Source organism: Orcinus orca, chromosome 3, assembly GCF_937001465.1.
Source record: "Orcinus orca chromosome 3, mOrcOrc1.1, whole genome shotgun sequence".
Lineage (NCBI taxonomy): Eukaryota > Metazoa > Chordata > Mammalia > Artiodactyla > Delphinidae > Orcinus > Orcinus orca.
In genome coordinates this window covers 132,920,931-132,944,317 of record NC_064561.1, presented here as the reverse complement: position 1 = coordinate 132,944,317, position 23,387 = coordinate 132,920,931, and the positions used below count along the sequence as shown (strand labels likewise).

General features: G+C 33.5%; 1 protein-coding gene across 13 annotated transcripts in view; it reads left to right on the top strand.

Moving 5' to 3' along the window:
• The window catches only part of ERBIN (erbb2 interacting protein), a 107,115-nt gene extending 84,347 nt beyond the window's left edge, over positions 1 to 22,768 (top strand). For 6 of the 13 annotated variants that reach the window (XM_049707898.1, XM_033429912.2, XM_033429914.2 and 3 more), the window contains 9 exons: positions 3,947 to 4,061; positions 5,763 to 5,946; positions 7,731 to 9,279; positions 13,280 to 13,423; positions 15,977 to 16,096; positions 18,460 to 18,669; positions 19,770 to 19,862; positions 20,359 to 20,433; positions 21,240 to 22,768. In XM_049707898.1, the coding sequence (XP_049563855.1) occupies positions 3,947 to 4,061; positions 5,763 to 5,946; positions 7,731 to 9,279; positions 13,280 to 13,423; positions 15,977 to 16,096; positions 18,460 to 18,669; positions 19,770 to 19,862; positions 20,359 to 20,433; positions 21,240 to 21,347 (2,598 nt within the window). In that variant the 3' untranslated portion in view covers positions 21,348 to 22,768. The remainder of the gene's footprint in view (positions 1 to 3,946; positions 4,062 to 5,762; positions 5,947 to 7,730; positions 9,280 to 13,279; positions 13,424 to 15,976; positions 16,097 to 18,459; positions 18,670 to 19,769; positions 19,863 to 20,358; positions 20,434 to 21,239) is intronic. The other 7 variants (XM_033429916.2, XM_004270757.3, XM_033429913.2 and 4 more) reach the window with 6 other exon arrangements.
• Positions 22,769 to 23,387: the final 619 nt, after the last annotated feature.

Genomic DNA, 23,387 nt, shown 5'->3' with positions numbered 1-23,387 from the left:
TTTCTATACCATTAATTTATCACTTTAAAAATTGGAGTACAGTGGATATAAAATTTTTACTATGTAAATTATGTCTTTTTAAAAAATATTTATTTATTTTGGTTGTGCCAGGTCTTAGTTGTGGCATGCAAGATCTTTAGTTTTGGCATGCGGACTCCTTCTTAGTTGCGGCATGCAGGTGGGATCTAGTTCCCTGAGGAAGGATTGAACCTGGGCCTCCTGCATTGGGAGTGCGGAGTCTAACCCACTGGACCACCAGGGAAGTCCCTACTATGTAAATCAGATTGTGGCAGTGTTGTTCTAATTCTGTAAAATTCATAACGGCAATTGCTTTTATTTCTGTAACTTAAAAATGAAAAGGTTACATATATACAATGGAATATTACTCAGCCATAAAAAGAAACAAAATTGAGTTATTTGTAGTGAGGTGGATGGACCTAGAGTCTGTCATACAGAGTGAAGTAAGTCAGAAAGAGAAAAACAAATATCGTATGCTAACACATATATATGGAATCTAAAAAAAAAAAAAAATTGCTTCTGAAGAAGCTAGGGGCAGGACAGGAATAAAGACACAGACATAGAGAATGGACTTGAGGACACGGGGAGGGGGAAGGGTAAGCTGTGACAAAGTGAGAGAGTGGCATGGACATATATACACTACCAAACATAAAATAGATAGCTAGTGGGAAGTAGCCGCATAGCACAGGGAGATCAGCTCGCTGCTTTGTGACCACGTAGATGGGTGGGATAGGGAGGGTGCGAGGAAGGGAGATGCAAGAGGGAAGAAATATGGGGACATATGTATATGTATAACTGATTCACTTTGTTATACAGCAGAAACTAACACACCATTGTTAATTATACTCCAATAAAGATGTTAAAAAAAAATGAAAAGTTGCTGTAGGTGTACTTCAATTATTTGACTTCTTTAGGCATGTATCATTGCTTATGAAGTAATTTTTTTCTTGAATATCTGAGACTTTTTTTTTTTTTTTTTTGCGGTACACGGGCCTCTCACTGTTGTGGCCTCTCCCGTTGCGGAGCACAGGCTCCGGACGCACAGGCTCAGCGGCCATGGCTCATGGGCCCAGCCGCTCCGCGGCATGTGGGATCTTCCCGGACCGGGGCACGAACGCGTGTCCCCTGCATCGGCAGGCGGACTCTCAACCACTGTGCCACCAGGGAAGCCCCTGAGACTTTTTTTAAAGAGATTCTTCCTGTGGATCAATAAAAACTGTAACTTTTTTTTTAAAAAACAGCTTTATTGAGATATGACTCATATATTATACAATTCACTCATTTAAATAAAGGGTGCAGTTCAGTGGTTTTTCAGTTTACTAAAAGTTGTGCAGCCCTCACCACAGTCACTTTTAGAACATTGTCATTACCCCAAGAGAAAGCCGGTACTTCTTAGTTGTCTCCCTATAACTTCTCCATCCCCCCAAGTTTTAGACAACTAGTAATATACTTTATCTGCATCTCTAGATTTGGCTGTCCTTGGCGTTTCATATAACTGTAATCATCTGATATGTGGTCTTTGTAACTGTTTCTTTCACTTAACATAATGTCAAGACTATTCATGTTGTAGCATGAATCAGTACTTCATGCATTTTTTAATATCTGAATAATATTTCATTGTAATCATCCATTATGAACATTTGGGTTATTTCCACGTTTTGGCTATAATGAATAAGGCTTCTTTGAATCTTTGTATACAAGTTTTTGTGTGGATATATATTTTCTTTTCTCTTGGGTATATACCTCAGAGTAGAATTGCTAGATTGTATGGTAACTTTATGTTTACCTGCCAGACAGTTTTCCAAAAGTGATTACACCATTTTATATTCCCTTCATACACTGCTGGAGATATTAAGTGCTACAGAAATTTAGAAAGGAGATATTTTCTGGCTACGAAGAACCGTGGATGCTTTAAGTGAAGGAAGCATTTAACCTGTATTTTGAAGTGTTTCAATTAGCAGAAATAGGAGAATTGAATGAAATGGAAGGAATAATGAGAGCAAAAGCATGGTATTTAGAAAATGTAGAAAAAGAGCATGTTCCATCTGACTGAATATGTCAGGGGTTATAGTATATGAATAAAATTAGTAAGGTAGGTTGGATCCTGATTCTGAAGCCCTTAATACCTCTGCTAAGAAGTTTGGACTTGATGATCTACACTGTAGTCTTCAGGGAGCCACTGAAGACTTATTAGCAGAATTATCTACATTAAACATAATCATTGGAGAAAATGCAATATCCAGGGAGAAAGAGTAAGAAAGGAAAGAATATGAGCTAACTGCAGGAAGATTAATTGAGATGAGCAAAGGAAACAGAAAGGTGGGAGGAGATTTAGGAGACTACAGTTCCCAGAAGCCCAGGTGTAATATAATTTCATGAAGGAGAAGGCCTGGTCAGCGGTTTGAATGCTGCAGATGTCAAAGATTGAGACAGACCTCCTTGTCCTTTTATCTCATTCTTCGCATTCATTCTATCAATCAAGTCCTGTTAATTGCAAAATTTCTGTCAAATTCTTTTTTTCTTTACTATCCATCACTGCCATTGCAGGACAGATGTAGTCTTTTTTTCTTCAGGACTATCAGTATAGCTAGTTTCCTTTCTGCCAGTCTCTTTTTCTTTTCATACATCTTTAATACCAGAGTTACTATTTTAAAAGAATCTGATCTTGTGAGTTCCTGGCTTGTCAACTTTCAGTAATGACCAATACATACTTAATTGAGTTCATACTCAGAGCATAACCTTTTACTATCCGTTCCAGCCTGCCTTTTCTGTCTCCTGCCACTTATCTTAAGTTCCAGCTGCATGGAGCTGACTTGGCATACCTTTTCTTACTTCCATGCTTTCCCCTACTCAGAATGTCATTTCCCTCTTAACTCACCCTTCAAGACTAAATCCAATTTACATTCTCTCCCTAATCTACTTAGCAGTCTAAATCTGTTGTAGTGCAGTTTGGAACAGGGTTGGCAAACTATGGCCTATGGCCCAAATCCAGCCCACTGCCTCTTTTTGTGTGGCTTGCAAGCTAAGAACAGCTTTTACATTATTGAATGGTTGAATAAAATTCAAAAGAGAAAGTATTTCGTGAAATGTGAAAAATTAGATAAAATTTAGTTTTACTGGCACACAGCCATGGTAGTTTGTTTACATATTGCCTGTGGCTACTCTTGTGCCACAGCAGCAGAATTGGTTGGTTGAAACAAGAGACTGTATGGCTTTCAAAGTGTAAAATATTTACTCTCTGGCCTTCTTACTGAAACAGTTTTCTGACTCCAGTCCATGTCTTATTATGGCACTCTTAAAGCACCTAGAAATCTTAGTATTTTTAATAGAACACCCTTTTAAGAGCTTTTATTTATTTTTATCATATTAACTAGGAATAATTTAACCTGTAGTAGATCTGATTTTATATACACTATATACAGTGTTAAAATTTTTCTATTAATATTTGTTGATGACAAGGTCTTTTTTGTGTGCTAACAGCACTCAATGGTAGATAGTCTGGGACAGTCTACCATTGGAACCCAGTGATACTTGAGGGAATAAATTTGAGGGTTAGGAATAGACTTTTTATTAGAGTACCTTCACTAAACTTGAGTTTTTCGATGGCAGGGATTGTGTTTTATTTACTCATTTTTGTTTCTCTGGCACTTGACATATTACCAGGTACATACCAATCATTAATACAGTTGGATTAAGGACTGCACAGAAAATTATACCTTAGGCACTTTGGTGTACTGTTAATAATTTCCATAGGTTTACAGCCATGTCTTGAAAAATTTAAGTCATATACTAGTTTTATTCACTATTACCTTACAAAGGTTTTTTTTACCTGTTCTAAGTATTCGTTTCTCTGAAGTTCTTATGACAATATTTAAAGAAACCAAAATTGATTTTTGTAAATATTTTCTCTCTTTTTTCTTTAAATTAGGAATCTGAAGAACTTTCTTCTGATGAAGAGATGAAAATGGCAGAGATGCGACCACCATTAATTGAAACCTCTATTAACCAGCCCAAAGTGGTAGCACTTAGTAATAACAAAAAAGGTTAGGTGTTAAAGGAAAGCACTAAGAATAGAAATGGGCTGAATAAGTTTATACATTTTTTCAAATAAATTTCACTAAATGTCATTATGTTATTTAAAACACTTCTTAGAAACAATTTTTAAAACATGCCTTTCTAAAAGGTCTATTCCTTACCTCTCGTTTTTAAAGAAAAATCTTGATGGATCTTTTCTCTTCCCTCATTTGTGCAAGTTTACTTACATGTCATAGATTTTATAGGCAAATAAGCCTAGATTATGATTCCATCTCTACCACTTATTTGCTGTATGATCTTTGCGCTCCTTAGTTTTGTGTGTGTATATATTAGACATACAATAAGGCTAATGAAGGGTTTTGTGACTCTGAAATATATCGGATTAGTGCCCTCAGACCTAGCATAGTACCTGATGTATAACAGATGCTGCTTGTTACTTTATCTCTCCCAGTACTTCTTTTTAACATCCCCACCCCCACCCCCACCTGACATGGAATCTCAGACTCTTGGAAAGGAAAGAGAACTTGAAGAGTCTCTATCCCTTCCTTTTATCCTTCCCTCACTCCTCTCCACCAAATGTCTGAACATCTCTACATTATCTCCACTAGAGGTTTATCCAGCCTTTACCTTTATGGCATTAATGAAACTTACTATCAGGGTGGCCCTTTGGAGGATAGCTTGGGGTTTCATAATAATAATGGTACTGATATTTGTTACTAATTGTTAATTACTGTGCTAAATAGTATACATGTTATTATCTAATTGTCACAATTACCCCATGATAAGGAGGTAGAAGAAGAATATGTCTAGGAGAGAACTTAAGTGCCATATAGTTTAACAGTATTTTAAAAATTCAGAATCCAAAACCCAAATACCTTAAAGTTGAAGTTACAGAGCCCCATGTGCTACTGTTTTCAACTGTAAACACAATCCAGACTACTTGAACTGAGATATTTGGAACAGCAAAAAATTCATATAATCACCTATGACTACATGTCTGTATGTACTATTTCTATGATTTGGCTAGAATTGAGTTAGTTAAAAACAGCCTTTAGGGTTGTAAAGATATTTACAACAATCTATTTCTGTTTATATAGTTGTTACAAATCCATCTCACATATTGAGAGTTCACTATTCATATACAATTCTTTGAAATGATTTTAAAAAGTAGAAAACTGACCTTGTGAAAATTTCTGAATTTGTTTGGTGTTTGCTTTTTGGTTGATTGTGCTGCTCATTTTTATTATCAGAATAGATGAAAACAATTCCATACATGTATGAAATAATTTCTACCCCAGAAAAGTTTACCAAGGTTATGAACTGTACTATGTATTTCTTACTATTATGACTGTTTAAAACTAAAGATGTGTGGAAAAGCATATTCACTAAAACTAATTGATGGCCTTAAACATTGTGTGATATCATCTTGTCAGTACTTTAAATCAAATTCTGGGTAACTAACATTGGTCATATTTTTTTAAAAAACTACAGGTATTACTAAAAACAAACTAATTGAAGGTATCACTATTTCTAAATTCTTTAATCTTTTTATGTATTAGGACTGAGTTTTCAGAGGTGAGCCTCTGGTTATCTTCTTAACCATATAATTCTTTACCTTATATATTGAACCAGGACAATATAAATGCCATATGTCATCACTGGAAATTCTTCTTGGCTTTATCAATAGCTTAAGGTTTTTTTTGTTTCAGATGATACAAAGGATACAGATTCTTTATCAGATGAAGTTACACACAATAGCAATCAGAATAACAGCAACTGTTCTTCTCCATCTCGGATGTCTGATTCAGTTTCTCTTAATACTGATAGTAGTCAAGATACCTCACTCTGCTCTCCAGTGAAACAAACTCATATTGGTATTAATTCCAAAATCAGGTTTGTGAACATCTTAACAAAATAATTTATTTGTACAATAAATAGAAGTGGTAAGGCAAAGAAATATATATTATTAAAACATAAAAGATTTTACAAATTAATATTATAGAAATGGTTCAGGCAGTGTATATGGTTTCTTCCCCACTTTACTACTAATTATTTAGCTTTTATACATTTCCATTTTAAATCAGTCTTTTAAATGGGGGAGAAAAGATTTAAAATATATTCTAATTCTCTTCATTAAAAGGTTGAACAGTTTTATAATATTTCTAGGTATTACAACATAAAGAGCCTGTTCGGAATAATTCAAATTAAAAGGGGTATTTTTAGAGTTAGAAATGCAGAGTCACTTTGGGGGTTATCATTAAAGGGTTCAATCAGATATTTCTGATTAGTGCTGTATTTTTGGTTTAGAGTTAAATTTGTAGGTCAAACTCACTGAAACAAGATTTACTTCCTACAGGCTTGAATTTGGGTGAATCTTAAAACAAATTTACTACTAGGGTTCTCAAGAAGTTTTGTTATCAAAGTGAGACTATATCATTTTACTTTCATGTTATTGTATCAGCTAGAGTGCTTAATAGAAAGATTTGGGTTACTACTTAATCTAAAGCTTATTGTATGGATATTGTTAACTAATTTTTAGAGTTAAATAGTTCTTAAATTCCAGGCATATTTAAGTCAAATTTTTCTATGCATTGATTTGCATTGCTTTAAAAGAAAGATGAATTTTATGTCTCAAATTGAGCTTAACTATTATGTAGTTGTAGTTATGATTAATCATTTATATCTATCCTCTGAATTTGAGGCTAAGATCAGTATGGTAAAATATTAATTTTAAAACCTCTTAGAGGTTAAGATAATGATTAATTTGTCAAATAGTAAAATTTTACTGATATTGTTGGGAAGTAGTTTAGTCTAAGTCATGTTTTTTGTAATGAAATAAAGGCTAAGAAAGGGATATAGCCACACCTTTTTTGTTGTATTTCTAGTAATATTTTTTGTTACCTAATGGGAAGATCAGTATTAAAGAATTTGTTGAAACGTAACTTGAATATTTACAAAGAGGACACAGATATGTTTTCATATCACCAAATAGAAATAAAATATCTTCTATAATTTTGGAATGGTACATTTTATAACTATTTGCCAAATACAGTGTAGTCACAGAAAAATGATTAGATTTAGTTTCTCTTTTGATCTTTCTTCATATTTTGTAGATCTTTGAGTGATTGTTTAGTTTTTTGTATAATTTCCTTATATATATTTGAATCTAATAATACCTACTTAGTTAATATGATTAACTGATCAATAATGTGAGGTTTCAGAACCATTTGTATAAATATTGTGTGCTTTTTACTTAACTATTCAACTTGCCTTTCCTCCATGTATGTGCCCATCTTTCAAGCATTTCATGTTTTAACACAGTCATGAAAAGATGCAGAAGTAGAAGAGAATTATTTCATTACATAATCACAATTTCTTCATTGTTTAGCTCTATTAAACTATTGTGATAGAGTGATGATATTGATGAAAATTAATCTTATCTATGAATTTTAATTAGTATGCTTTACCTTGTCTCCATTTAATATAAATCTATATTATTTGACTGTTACAATAATATTTTTAAATTACATGCTTGATGATAAAGGCCTTTTATCTGTAACTCCCATCAATGCTCTTATCTTTATGTACCTACACATTAATTAATTAGTTGTTAATGTTCCCCATTACTAAGAAAACTGGGCTTTATGATGTTTGTGATAAAATTTTCTTTGTTTTAGGCAAGAAGATGAAAATTTTAACAGCCTTTTACAAAATGGAGATATTTTAAATCATTCAACAGAGGAAAAAACCGAGGTTCCTGATAAAAAAGATTTTAACTTACCTGAATATGATTTGAATATTGAAGAGCAATTAGTTCTTATTGAAAAAGGTGTTGACTCAACAGCCACATCTAATGAATCTCACAAATTAGACCATATCAATATGAATCTTAATAAACTTGTAACTAATGATACATTTCAACCAGAGATAGTGGAAAGATCAAAGACGGAGGACACAGTGCTTGAAACAGGCTTTTTAAGCAATAATGCTAAAGGAGAGGCTGAGCACTTGGATAATGGAAACAAGTATCCTACTCTTGAATGCATAAATAAGGTAAATGGACGTTCTGAGGGAACTCCACAGTCTCCTAGGAGGACTGAACCACATGACACCAGTTCTTCTGTTGATGCAGGTCTTTCCAAAAGCACTGAAGATCTCTCCCCTCAGAGAAGTGGGCCAATTGGATCTGTTGTGAAATCTCATAGCATAACTAATATGGAGACTGGCGGGCTAAAAATCTATGACATACTTAGTGATAATGGACCTCAGCAGCCAAGTGCAACAGTTAAAGTAACATCTACTATTGATGGAAAAAACATAGTCAGGAGCAAGTCAGCTACGCTTTTGTATGATCAACCATTGCAAGTATTTACTGGTTCTTCTTCATCTTCTGATTTAATAGCAGGTACAAAGGCAGTTTTCAAGTTTGATTCAAATTATAATCCTGAAGAACCAAATATAATAAGAGGCCCCACAACAAGTGGCCCACAGTCCACGCCTCAAATATATGGTCCTCCACAGTATAATATCCAGTACAGTAGCAGTGCTACAGTCAAGGACACTTTGTGGCACTCCAAACAAAATCCCCAAGTAGACCATGTCAGTTTTCCTCTGCAGCGCTTTCCTAGATCAGAGAGTACAGAAAATCACAGTTATGCTAAACATTCTGCCAATATGAATTTCTCTAATCATAACAATGTTCGAGCTAATACTGGATACCATTTACATCAGAGACTTGGTCCAGGAAGACATGGGGAAATGTGGGCCATCTCACCAAATGACCGACTCATTCCTGGAGCATCGCGAACTACGATTCAGCGACAGAGTAGTGTGTCCTCTACAGCCTCTGTAAATCTTGGTGAGCCAGGTCCCACGAGGCGGGCCCAAGTTCCTGAAGGAGATTATTTATCATACAGAGAGTTACATTCAGTGGGAAGAACTCCTCCAATAATGTCAGGATCACAGAGACCTCTTTCTGCACGAACATACAGCATTGATGGTCCAAATGCATCAAGGCCTCAGAGTGCTCGACCCTCTGTTAGTGAAATACCAGAGAGAACTATGTCAGTTAGTGATTTCAATTATTCACGGACTAGTCCTTCAAAAAGACCAAATGCAAGGGTTGGTTCTGAACATTCATTATTAGATCCTCCAGGAAAAAGTAAAGTTCCTCACGATTGGCGAGAACAAGTACTACGACACATTGAGGCCAAAAAGTTAGAAAAGGTAATTAAACATGAATTTTTCAATCTCCTATTTATGAATTTACTAATTTTCCTTTAAAATATTTGGCAGTCTTTGTTGATGAACCAAGATACTCTGAATTATTGAATATATACCTATATTCTAGAAGTTTTTCTTTGGTAGTGAGATTAGAGGTCCAAGTTTAGACTTAGCCAGTCTCAAAACAGTTGGGATGTCAATATAAACTTCTTTCCCTTCTCTTACTCCTTAGTGTTTTCTAATGGGCTTACCTTCATTTTATATATTTAGCTGTGTATCTTGTTTAGATTGTGTCATACTACAAATAATACACATATATACATGTTTACCTCTTATTTTCTGGCTTCCTGCTCTCTATTAATAATTAATTATGTAAATATGTTTACAGAAATATCAATTTACCATATAGTTAACAGAATAACAAGAAATGTATTGTAAATGTATATCTTTCACCTAAGATTTTTTTCCCCAGTTCATGTTGTATGACTAACACTGTCACTGACTCAGATGGCTTCTGGCATGGCATTTACTCTTGACTTTCCTGAATTGCATTTCTGACCTATTTGAACTCAGGTGTCTGTGGCTCTAGTGTAGTGTAATGTAGTTTGGAAATAAGCTCATGTTCAGTTTATAACCTTATGTATAGATATTCCTTTTTTGACAGGAGATAAAATTTTTTTAATTATGCTTAAGACTGATACTTTGGGGCAGTTCCATGGCCCAAGTATATAAGGCATATTCGTCCTTCAAGATTTAGCTTCATATCTCTCAGTGGATTTTACCCAAGGATTGTTTTAACTTTGTTTATTGATATAAGATATTTTTAAAAACAGCTGAGCGTATACAACCTCAATCATTATTTTTTAAAATTCTTTAAGTTTTTCAGAAATCAGTGTCTAAAATGTGATTAATACCTTATGTCAATTCACATTGAACCTCTGTCTGTAATTGTTAGCTCTTTTTAATTCTGTTCTTAGCTTTAAATAGCTGAGCATCTATAGCATTAGGCGACTTTGTTGTCAGCTCTCCATTTTGTTTCGGCTGTAATTCTCTACATACTGTTGAGGCTCTTTAAATTTGTGTGCCTTATCTATGGAATTTGGAAAATTCTTAAGCAAAGGGTAACATAACTTTTATAAATAAATTTCTGGTGATAGTGTGGAACTGGATTTGAGGAGGAAGAGGCTGTAGTCAAATTGATTGAGTTATGAGGCTGTCTAATGGTCCAGAAAATAAATGGAATGAAAAATATATCAGTGGAATTGAGGCAAAGGAACAAATTCAAGAGGCAATTCTGAAATAGATTATAAGAGTTTACTTCTGATGGGAATATTCCTGTAATCATTCATTGAGGAAAAGGGATTAAGCTTGAGATTGGTACCTTGAATAACTGTTTTTTGGGACTGCTGTTAACTGGATATTGAAGAGGAATAGCAGGTTTGGAGGAAGAGATGAGTTTGGTTATCATTATATTTTTAGTTGGCATCTCAGATGGCTATTCTCCACTACTTTCCTGTCTGACACAGACACACCTGGACTTTAGTAAATAGGAAGCAAGTAGCAGCCATCTCATTGTTCACTGTATCTCTCTAAATTCTAAACCTCATGTTTAGAATTTACCGTATGATTGCTTAGAGAATGCATGACAGTAGTTTCCCTGTTGTGCTTACTGGTAATTTATAGGTGAGAATCAATTCAGTGAAATTAGGAAAAGCCGTTTGAGGACACAGGGCAACAAGATTTAGACTGTGATGGAAGATCTCTATTTGCTCCTCTGCATCTCCTCCTCTCTCCCTTAAACATAATTCTAATGGTGTGGTAGACATTTGAAAATTTTCCTCAGGGGATTTCACAATGCCTGCCGTACCTCTAGAGGAAGAGTTGCTACTTTGCCCAGCTGAGGAGTTTAGTAGTAACACACAAAGAAATAAGTTATTGAAGCTTACTTGGTTTTTTTTAACCTTGTAGTAGTAACCCCTCCTTCCCAACCGCTGCAGCAAACTGTACCTGGAACACAAATGTATAAAATAAATCCCACCTCAGAAATCTCAAGACTTATTTAATTAAACTAATCAACAGAGATTGAAAAGGAATAAAAATTTATTTCAAAATTAAAATTATTTCTAATATATCAGCATTTGCCAATATTCCTTATTATATTAAAAACTGATAAGCACTCAACCAGAATATGATTAACAAAGCGTGATGATTTCCATGTTCACTTGCTATTATACAGCTATTAGCATGTAGTGAAAAACAGTGCCCAGGACGTTTGCCCAGCACTTAATTGAGCTTTGCACAATGTGTTGATGTGTTGTGACAGAGTGCAGTTTTATGTGGCTGTCTCTGTACAAGCCTGAATTCAAAGTCAGACCTATTCCAAACTTTAGCCTTTTTAATCAGTGAAATATTTACAAAAACCTCATGTATGTTCAAAGATGACAGCAAAGGCTTTGTTCCAAGATCAACATATTATTAAAAAGGGTCAATCAGACCACTCTAGTTGACACGTTAAAACTGTGTGTAACACGTGAGGGTGTGTTGCTGAAATGTTTCTCTGTGTATGTGGTTATGTGTATAATTTATTTTTACATTCTAATGAGGTGTTTGGGGAACCTCTGAACTGCCTCTGCCAAATTCTTATTCTTTGTGAGATGGTTTGGGAAAGTACAGGCCTGGTCTGTTAAATTCAGCTTTTTCTTTAGTCTTTACTTCAGAATCCACAAAATAACTAAATGTGTACATTGTAATTTTACAGATTCTTTTCATTCTGGAATGTCATGTTAATGTTTCTTGGTATTAGAGATCAACTTCATAATCTGGAGAAAATCTGTATTTTCTAAGAGTAATACAGAAATGCTTATTATATATGTCATAACATATATATAAATGCTTGTAAATGTCATAACAAGTATTTGTGGATTTGTGCATTTCTTACTAATAAGTCATGCCCAAAATATGGTTTCTCTCGGTTTGACCATCAGACCCTTAAAGTTTAGGGACATGACTAAAAGCATCCACGTGTGAAAGAACAGTAGTTAACTCTGGGAATAAGCAAGCAGGAACAATGAGAATCAGGCAGTGCTTTTATTGAAGTACATTTCTCAGGCAGCTCTGGGATTGGCAATTAGGCATTTATAGTAAACTCAGTCGTGGAAGGATTCCATCAGTGAAACTTGAAGGGTTCTTCAAGTTTAAGCAGCAAAGTCACTACTAACTACTAAAATATAATAATCTTTAATACCTATCTATTTGAATGGGAAAAAAAGTTTTACATGTGCATTTTCTAGATTTATTGAAATTTTTTTCCTGGTAATTGTAAAGCAGTAGGAGCCTTTTAAATGTTATATCCTAAAACTCTGTGTGTATGCTAAACTTTTCTCTGATGTTAAGACATTTTCCTAAATGTGGAAGATAATTTTTATTAGAAATTGCAATAGCCAAGAGCCAGGTATATTTTTTTGCAAATATATTTTGTGCTGTATTATGTATGTCTAAACTCTCCATTTACTTAATAAGACAGAATTAATTTCTATAAAATGAAGCAGACTCTCTAGAAACCCATTTTGACTTAGAAATAACTGAATGTTGGTAAAGTTTATCTTTATAAAGAAACTAGTTTGTGTTCTGTGTGTAACTATATACATACAGGTATATCTGGGTATAACATCAATTCCTATCTTCCGACAACCTTCTAGTAAAATATGTTAGGAGTAAAAGAAATAATCGCATTATAAAAGCAGCTGTATGTTTGCACTTTCTTTTTTGGTGTTTAAACATGTGAATGGTTGGGTTTACATATAATTATGTGTGTACATGTATGTTTTCATGTAAAAATATGGTAAATAGTGCCAATTTCTTTCAGTGGCACTGAAAATTCAGTGTTGCCTGATATTTCTGCGTGGTATTGGGGTTACTTGTATATATGTCTATGTACATAACATGTCTTGTGAATTTTGCATGCTACACTAATCTCTGTTAAATCTATCCCCTCTTTATTCAGAGCATGCTGTCAAGGTCCTTTAATTCCAATTTTACTGCTGTAAGCCACTGTCACTATGGCAGCTCTAGGGATCTGCATGGCAGCCAAGGCAGTCTTGCCTTGAGTATTGCAGACGGAAGAGATTCTGGTGGGCACATTTTTCGAGTGAGTACCTGTAGTAGATCAGTACCTTTAGTACATAGAAGAGGAAGAAACCCCACATTTTGATGTTTTAACAATTCTAGAAAATAAATTTGTGCTGTGGGTTAAATATCTTGTTTACCTCCCAGTTCTTCCATGGCTTAGTTCTAAAACTCTGCAAAGCTGATTTAGTTTTTATCTCTTACGTTTCTGTGGTCATAACTAAGGATGTAGTCAGCTCTTATATAAAAAGGGGTGAGCGATAGGAATCTAAGAGGTTTTTTAAAAAATTATTTTTCTTCGCAGTGCTTTCTCTTAAAATTAGCTTCCTTTCCCTAACTCAAGGTTTTAAGGCTATGCCATGTGTAATACAAAGAGGGGTTGTGGGAAAGAATAATTTTCACTTTAGTGATTGAGGGTTGGCAAATAAATACTTGGAACTAAGTTTAATCATAATTTGCAGAATATGATTAAATGTGAGCCTGGAGAAATTGCATTAAGTACCAGTGAAAAGGCAAAACCCAAATCCGTTATTACCCACGTAATCGTTAGTGGGGAAGAAGAAAGGTTTATTCTTTTAATGAAAGTTAAGGGTAGGGGATAAGAATGACAGAAACGGAGAAAGAACAGAAAAACTCTGTGTGGCTGTTTTAAGATTTTTCTTTCCGTGACAGCTTGAGGTGGTAGCATGGCCTCTAAGTAAATGTTTCCTCTGCCCCTCTTCCTCCATCCTGAAAAGACCTTTCTCCCGTTGTAAAGCTGCATTCTCTCCCCCATAATTTTATTTCCATAGTGACCCTGCTTCTGGGTCCTTTGCTTTTTCCTGAGTGTCTCCTTCCCCACCACCCCCAATCTCCTACTACTTTTTAATATACTCCTGGCTTAACTCTGTTCTAGGATAGGAGCAGTATCCTCGATTCACTTTGTTCTGGCTGGGCCTTACCCATCTTGCTTTGCCTTCTGTCACCTGCCACCACCTGGTTTCTGTGTTACATAATAGTGGCAACAATCGTTTTGTAACTTAGCAGTTTGAAACAGAGAGGAGATGATGGCAAGTAAGCCCTGCATTTCTGGCACTCATTCCAGCTGAAGCCATGGGGTAAAGACCAGGGGCTTTTATTAACTCAGGGATAATCTTTATAGTCATGTGGAACAATTGTTCTTTACAAATTCTTGAACAGTAATATCTTTTGCTTGTTTTTATTCAAGTCAGAGTCTTTGAGTCTGTTGCGTTTATTAACTTTTTCATCCATAATGCACTTGTTCATTTAAAGACATAGTCGTACATTCACGCTTGAGTTTAAACTTCAAGCTGTGAGCTGAGTTGATTATTATGCATTCTGAAAGCACATCTCAAGAACAGAAAAGGAAAATAAAGTAATAAAGTATTCATTGTATAAATAAACAAAATTAGATCAAACTACATCTAAAAATGCTAAGCCATGGTTTGAACTAGCAACAAACTGCACATGATAGCTTTGTTGCAGATATGGTTCCTAAGACTAAATTATAAACCCTTAGATTTACGTGTATCCTATGGCATATCATAATGAACTGGATTTCAGATTATTTTTCAACATGATGATATAGTTTGCGTATATGTGTTGCCAGCCATACACTGTTTTGAAGGTAACAGTACTGCTATTTATCACAGTCTCTGTAGTTTTCTAAAATATAGCTAGGTGTGTTTAGAACTAAATTAAGATGAAAAATAAGCATCTTGCCTCCCAGCATATTTATAAGAAATATTCAGAGATAATGAGATATTGAGTCTGTTTTTTCTCTAAAGGTATCAGTGAAATAAACTATAATGTAAGGATGTTATTTGATATATAAAAATATGAACTCTAATAAAATTTAAAAGCATTTCATCAGAGCAGTGCTTTTGAAAATACTGAGCTAATATTAGTATGATACAATTAGGCTAAAGCAAGTTTTATAAGACTGTATGTTTATTGATATTGCTCATCATTAATAAGGAAATCCTGGGTGATACTGTGCTGTTAAAAAAAACAGCAGTTAATTTTTTTACCAAAAAACTTTTTGCTGTGCTCAACAGTAGTGCATATATTTTAGTTTCTCTTAAAATTTGGGTAATAACTTGGATTAATAACTAAATTTATTGCTCAAAGTGTTAAAAGCTAGGTATTACTGTAAATAAAACTAAAAGTATTATAAAGGAATATCTTAACAGTATATGTTCGTATGTACTTTCCACACATTATAAGAACAAACATTTTGCCATGTAACTTTGAAAGACTGTTAAAGGTACTAATATTTTTTCCAGTTTAATTGCGATATAACTGATATATAACATTATATTAGTTCAAGGTATACGTAATGATGGTTTGATATATGTATGTATTACAAAGTGATTACCACAATAATAAATAAATAAATATAGTTAACACCCATTATAAAGGTGCTAATATCGATGGTAGTTATGATGGTAATGTTTGATTTGGTTCTTCATCTTTCCATTGTCTAGCAGTATCTCCTCTCAAGTGTCATCATCATTTTGGTTTCACATCTTAAAGATCATTATTTGTTTATTTTTTATTTCCCCCTCATTTGAAGCATCCCCAGACATCCTGTGCAGGAGATCCTTGTCAAGATGATATATTCATTTCAGGACAGCAGAACTACCCGTCAGCTACACTTAGTCACAAAGATGTTCTTCCAGACAGCTTGATGAAAGTAGGTGCTCAGGGAATGAAGTAGTATCTGTGAGCTTATTGTGTTTTACAGCTTTTGAACTAAGAAATATCATATATGCTTTAACGCTGAAAATGCTTTTTTGAGGGCCTTCACCTCTTGATTAGTAAGGGTTTTTTTTTAATAATTGAGAAATATGAAATGAAATTTCACTCTGCTGTTTCTTAGTTTATTCCATGATTTTTCCACACTGAAGAATCATTTTGTTATTTTTGGATTTCTGTAGTATCTCCTATTTTTTGGCATTCCTGATAGTAAAACTGTTTGGAGAGTTAAATATGAACCCGTCTTAAATTCTTCATTGGAGGATGAAGGCATTTTAACATACTTTAAATGTAATTAGAAATCACCTTGAAAGACTTTTGTATATGGTAGAATAGATGATGATTGTATTCTTACTACTTTTATAACTAAAGCATCACTCATTTAGAGAGTTTACTTTTTTGTCACCAATGCTGGATAGATAATTCTTTTCTTTAGTATTTTCCTCAGCTGTTCTTCATCTTAACTAAGCCCATATCCCTAGTATAACCAGTTATAATTGTGAAGCATAGTTATGTATTATATAAACTTCTCCATTGTTCTTGAGAGTAGGAATCCAGCCATGTAAGTTTGTACGTATTTATTTATTTTACCCTTTTTTGTTGTTTTTCTTTTAATTGCTGTCGAGTTTCTTTTTCTGCTATCCAATTTCTTTTTTCTTTTTAATATCCATTTTCTGGTTTGGGTTACTGAGTTTGTTTTATGCTTTTTATTCTCCTGAGTTATCTGCTAATCATAGCTTAGTATATTCCATGGCTATGTTTAACACTGTTGTAGAATGTGTTCTACACATTCAGGTATGTCTAATTTCTAGGTGTCAGGGAGTCTTAAGAATGGGTCAGAAGTAGTTATTGTCTGGAGTATTCTCCCCAGGAGAAAGGTATTAAATCTGCATGTAGGAATAAATTGTGCTAACATAAGTGCTGTCTACAGAGTTATGCAAAAATAATAAAATAATTGCACAACTATTTAAGTACTCCTAGGAGGATTAATTGCTTCAAATCTACAGTGATGAAGTAGGAAACAACCACAATATTTTTAAAAAAGAGATAATATAGCACCTCTTCTCTCCAACCAACATAAAATTTGTGAGAGAATAATATCTTTGTGCCCTGTCATGAAACACTCATGCATATTCCCAGGCCTCAGAATTAACTAAGTTCTCAAGTATAATACAGTCAAAAAGAGAACTTTTTTTTAAAGTAAAAATATTATTCACCAAAACCAAACTTTGTATTCCTCAGCAAGATGAACATAAGAAGATAATACATAGTTCTGAAACTATTGCCATAATGTTTTCCCAAACTTTTCTACTTTGGATAATTTTAGGGAAATGGGACGCAAATCATCACAGTTTTTCTCTAATTTCCTTGTGGGTTAATAGTTAACAATGAAGTTTTAAATGACTGAATCGCTTAAATGTACTTATTTCTTCTTCTACACAAAAATTTCTTTATATGCAAATATTTGTAATGTAAATATAACCTCTTATTTTTCAGATAGATTCCTCACATTAACAGAAGTAAGCTATTATCACATTTCCATAAAGGTTATTTTTAAATCTAAAAAACAAGAGACTTTAAGACAAAGATATTTCTTTAACAGCAACAGAATAATATGGAGTTTTTGTTTAGCTTGTGAAAAAAGCAAAATAAAATGTCATGGTTTAATTTTTGTGGTTAACATTCTATGGAATTAATACTTAGAGAGTTAAAAATTCCTAACTTGATACACACACACACACACACACAAGGAATAAATCAATTTTCTACTGCATAGCTAGATTGGCTTTTTAATTCTGGAGAGGAAAGAATAGAGGTAGAAGAATATACTCAGATTATGAAAAACTTCTACCACAAAACTACTTACACTTTCATTCTAAAGAAAAGCATCAGCAAATGCATATTTTGAGTGTATGTGAGAGATTAAGTATAGTATGGGAAGAGATGCCCTTTTAATGGGCTTACTTAAATGTTAAAATTTGACATACTGTTTACCATTTTAACATTGGGTTAAGCTTACAGAAAAGCAAATAATTTTAAATGTAGATATGATGTACTTTAATTTGAAACTTTTGAAGAGTGAATCTATCAGCAAGCACTCAGACAAGCTTAGAATTAAGACATTAACAGTTTTTTTTCTTTTAAAAGTGTAAAATTAGAAAAAATGGCACACATGGCGTGATACTGTGTGATTTAGAATGTTAAACTCTAGTGCTTTTGTATTGCTCCAAGAAGAACATCCAAGTATTTGTAACAAGGCATTATTATTGGTCATTTTAAGAGACTTCATGTTTTTCTTAGATGCCTTTGAGTAATGGACAGATGGGCCAGCCTCTCAGGCCTCAGGCAAATTATAGTCAAATACATCACCCCCTTCCTCAGGCATCTGTGGCAAGGCATCCCTCTAGAGAACAACTAATTGATTACTTGATGCTGAAAGTGGCCCACCAGCCTCCATACACACAGCCCCATTGTTCTCCTAGACAAGGCCATGAACTGGCAAGGCAAGAGGTAAGAATGATCAAGAATATTTGGAATACGAGACTAAGCTTTTAATGTATTTTATAGGTTATTTAATTATAGCAATAAATCCATACAGAATTTTAACATAGGTTTTACTGTTTTGTTTAATGGCTTGGTTTCATGTTAAGTTTATAAGGTATTAAACTTTGTGGTTTAACTTGACAGTATGATCCCCCCTGTTCTGATAAATTGATATAGGATAGTATTGAGGGCATGATTTTTTTTTTTCCTAAGGTGGTTGTATTTCCAAAACTGGTTGATGATGATACTCCAGTAATCGGACCTTCTTCAGGAATAAAAATAGTAAACCGTTAAACTTGAATGGCATATTATAGTTTGCTAATTGTTATTTGATAGTTAGCTTTTGAAACTGGCCTATAGTCTCCAGACTACTTTGAGAATTAAATCTTACAAAGTACTTAAAAAGTCAACAGTTATATATTCATATATTTTGATAGTTTATTAATAAAATATTATTATTAGAAACTTAGAGAACAAATGCTTCATTCATTTTGTTTTGGTCTCTGGGGAAAGGGAGTGTTTTATAACAAAAGTTTAGTTCTTGCATCTTTTTCTATAGCTTGGTTGTAAAAAATAGTATTGATTGATCATCAATCCCAACTCCTTTGAAGCATATAAACAGATTTAGGAAATGAGTTAATATCCAACAACCACCCAGGGATCTTTTAGATGTCTTATGAAACATCCAGTAGTCAGAAATACTATGTAATTTAGATGTTCTACAAATGGAAACTGATAATAAAATACATGTTTTGTGTGTATGCTCTATGTCATTAAAGTCCGTGCTGTCCAAAATATATAAAGTCAACATTAATTTGTTGCATATCCTCATAAGATAGCAATAGGTTAATTTAGGAGCTATGCTTTATAATCCCAGCTGTGCCTTTAACTCACTAACTCATTAACATAATATTTCACATTGTAGTTTCATTTCATCTGCCCAAATATTTATTTTAGTTGAATTCTTACATATTTATGTTTTCTTGAACTTAATTTACCAGTGTGGTTATTATTGTATTATAGCTTTTTCTGATATTAGTAATAAGTTTATTTCCATATTAACTCAGATTCGAGTGAGAGTTGACAAGGATCCAGAACTTGGATTTAGCATATCAGGAGGGGTTGGGGGAAGAGGAAACCCATTCAGACCTGATGACGATGTGAGTTTTGTTTATATATCCTTGAAATGCTCATTAATTTTTATTCACTAAATTAGTACCTTTTATGTATAAGTAAAAATCTAACGTATTTATATAGATATAGACAGACATCACCTTGTGATTTCCCTCTGTATTGTTCAGCTTTTTGTTTTGAAATGTGATCAGCTCAAATTGTTTAAGGGCTACAAATTTAACCAAAAATTTTTAATGTTCATTATATTGTGAAGTGATTTTTTAATTGTTAATACTTTTCTTCACATCTATAGAAGTAACTTTTTTATCACTTTAATAAAAATCACTAAAGTAAGAATTACCAGAAGCACAAATAACATAGCGTGGTCACAATATTATTCACAGGAGACAGGGAGAAAACTTGCACCACAATTCAAATATTTGCATACTATTAAAAAAAGATTGCTCCTTGGTACTGTTTTATTTATGCATCAAATAATTATCAAATTCCATCAAATAATTATCTTTTTTGTTGTTATTAAAGGGTATATTTGTAACAAGGGTACAGCCTGAAGGGCCAGCATCAAAATTACTGCAACCAGGTGATAAAATTATTCAGGTAACTAAGATACATTTTTTTATTACTTTTTATTTTATAACATCTGCCTTCCTCATCAAGGGCTTATTAAATGCCAGATTTGAAAGTAAGCATTTTATGAAGATATCTTTAAATACTTGTGGATGAAAACAGTGGCGTTTCTTATAGGCTACTCTCCAGTGCTTTCATAGCTTAAAATATTTCCACCTTGTACCTTGGAAGATCATACTGATATTTTTAAATAAACCTTAGCATTTTTTGGAATATATCTTAGCCTTTTGTTTAAGTTTACGAATGTTAACTTCTTCTAAAATAAGATGATGAAAGAATCTCCTCTGTGTGTTACGAGAATTAAAGGATTTAATTCACAAGAAGTACTTAGAACTGTGTGTCTGATGTATAGTAAAACATCATTAGATGTTTAGCTTAAATTATAAGAAGTGTAGTGTCCTTGATCTGGTGGCTCCTAGGCAATGGAAAGACTAGGCCTTGACCTCTTTTACCCTTGCAGCTTGGTGACCTCAGTTGTACCTTAGCGTATACACACAACACCATGTCTGACACTGTCTTAGACAAGTGCTTCCTAATGTCAGGTTGCTATGTAAGAATCATCTGAAAATGTGGGCAAGATACAGGTCCTGGGTCCCACCTTCAGAGATTTTATTTCCATAGAGATGGGTTAGGGCCCAGGAGTCTAGATGTTGTTTTAAATTGCCAAAATGATGCTTATTTTCTGCCAGGTTTGTGAGCTGGCAGAAATTCAAATGCACAAATGCAAATAAATGACTATGAAATTTTTTTTTAAGCTTTTTTCTTCTTTCTTCTAGGCTAATGGCTACAGTTTTATCAATATTGAACATGGACAAGCAGTGTCCTTGCTAAAAACTTTCCAGAACACAGTAGAACTCATCATTGTACGAGAGGTTTCCTCATAAGAGCTGTGGACTAAAAAATGGAGAGACAGCAAGATTTATTGGAAGATACTTGCAGGGGAAATTAATATTTTGACTATTTTTATATATAAAGAACTCAAATATGTTCAAATTTGTACATTAATGAAATAATGGAATTTGTGGTTAGAGGGAAAGAACCACTGTACAGTATATAGGGGAGACTGTTGAATTCATACCATATAAAACTTTTAGGTTTTTAAACATAGCAGTCAAGGCTACAAAAACAAATGTATGTTGTTTTTGTATAGAGTGTAGGTTTATTTTTGGATTTCATACACATGATTGAACTCTGTGCAAGGCTCTAGTTAGCCTTGATTGTAGCCCAGAGACAGATGGCAGAGCTATCTATCTCATAGCTTTTATGCCCTTATTTTTATTCAACTGGTATTAATGTTTTTCTGCTGAAACTTTTTTTTTAATGTGGGCAAGAGATTCAAAGTGTTGGCTTTTGCTATGTGCATATTGAATTGAAGAATGAGTAGGTGAAGGTGGTGCTGGTGGGTTCACTTTCCAAGGCCAGATTAAAACAGTTATTTCCTATAAAAATCTGGAAGCAAAGAATGAAAAAAAAACAGCTGTTAATGTGTTTTTATTAATAGAATAATGCAATAAAAATGTGATGTCTTTTTAAAGAAATAAAAAAGACAATAATTGCATTTTATGAGCTCTTCAGGATCTGTTCTTGTCATAGCCATTACTCTACATCTGCTACTAGTGAATCAAGTTTCAATTTTTTAGTCACAGGAAATTTTTAACTCTTCTGTAGATGCATGTCCATGCATTTTCTTTCCTTTTTGTTTTTTTTTTTTTTGGTCCATGCATTTTCCGTGACGCAGAAATTCCTTGATTTTTTGCAAATGGTGGTACTTGCAATTTGTTTTGTAATTAGTACTCCATTTTAATCTTAATTTATAATTTTTATTTTAAGCAACAAATGAAACTGAAATGGCCAGTTTTAAGATTGTGTTGCTGTAACACAAAATGTAAGAAGATTTAGGAAAGCCTCTTGATTTTGTTTGGCCTCAACATTGCCTTGGTAAAGTAAAAGGAAACAGTACGCATGGAGCTAGGAAACCAAAGCAAGTTTGTGAAACTGGCACAGTGATAGAGAATTGCTGTGGAGAGTTGTAGAGCAAAGGGATGGGTCCTTGAGGCCTACCAGTGTGTAATGGTGTTCAGATAAAGGGCTGTTCCTACAGGTAACATTAAATGTGAACTCGACACTTCAGAGTCTTTAAAGGGTTTCTAAGTGTATCAGTGTAATAGTGTTTTACCACCAACTGCCTTTGTTCCTCGTTAGTGTAACAATTATTTGATAGAGGTTTATTAATTTTGTTCAAACCATTAATTTTATTTGTTTTTGTTCTGTCTATGTAATCAAATAAAATTTGAGTGACATGCAATGGTAAGAATTAATGCATGGTTATTTGGACCAGAAAAAAGTGCCATAGAAGACCAATAACTGTTTTTAGTCGAGGCTAGTCTGAGCATTTCATTAGAGCAATATTCAGTTATTGCAATTCATTTTTAATTACTAAGAAATAAAATTTTGGAATTTTGAATCTGTTACGCTTTGTTCTTCAACCTTGTTTTAAGGTTAAGTCTTCTATAAGACTAGCGAAAACAGCAATCTGCATTATTTTTGCAAAAGTGAGTTGGACTCGTTTGTTTCTTGCTAGTCAGAGTAAATAGGCAGTACTTTTAAAAAGATGTGAACTCCAATACTGCACTTCTTTCAAGATGTTATCAATTGGTTATTGTACTGTATAGTTTTAATAATATTGATTGAAGCCCTTTAACAACTCTTTGTAAATTTTAACTCATTTTAGTTGATTTTCAGTACTATTTACATAGGAATTGATTTTTATGGATATAGTAGACAAAATGTGCTGTATTTTGATAAAATTCATTTATTGTATGTGTGTTGTAATCTCTAAAAAATGACAAACAGCTTCTTTAAGACAAGCCTTGGTGTTCCCTTTATTCATAGTTTATTTTAAAATATTAATTTTGGCATTCTAA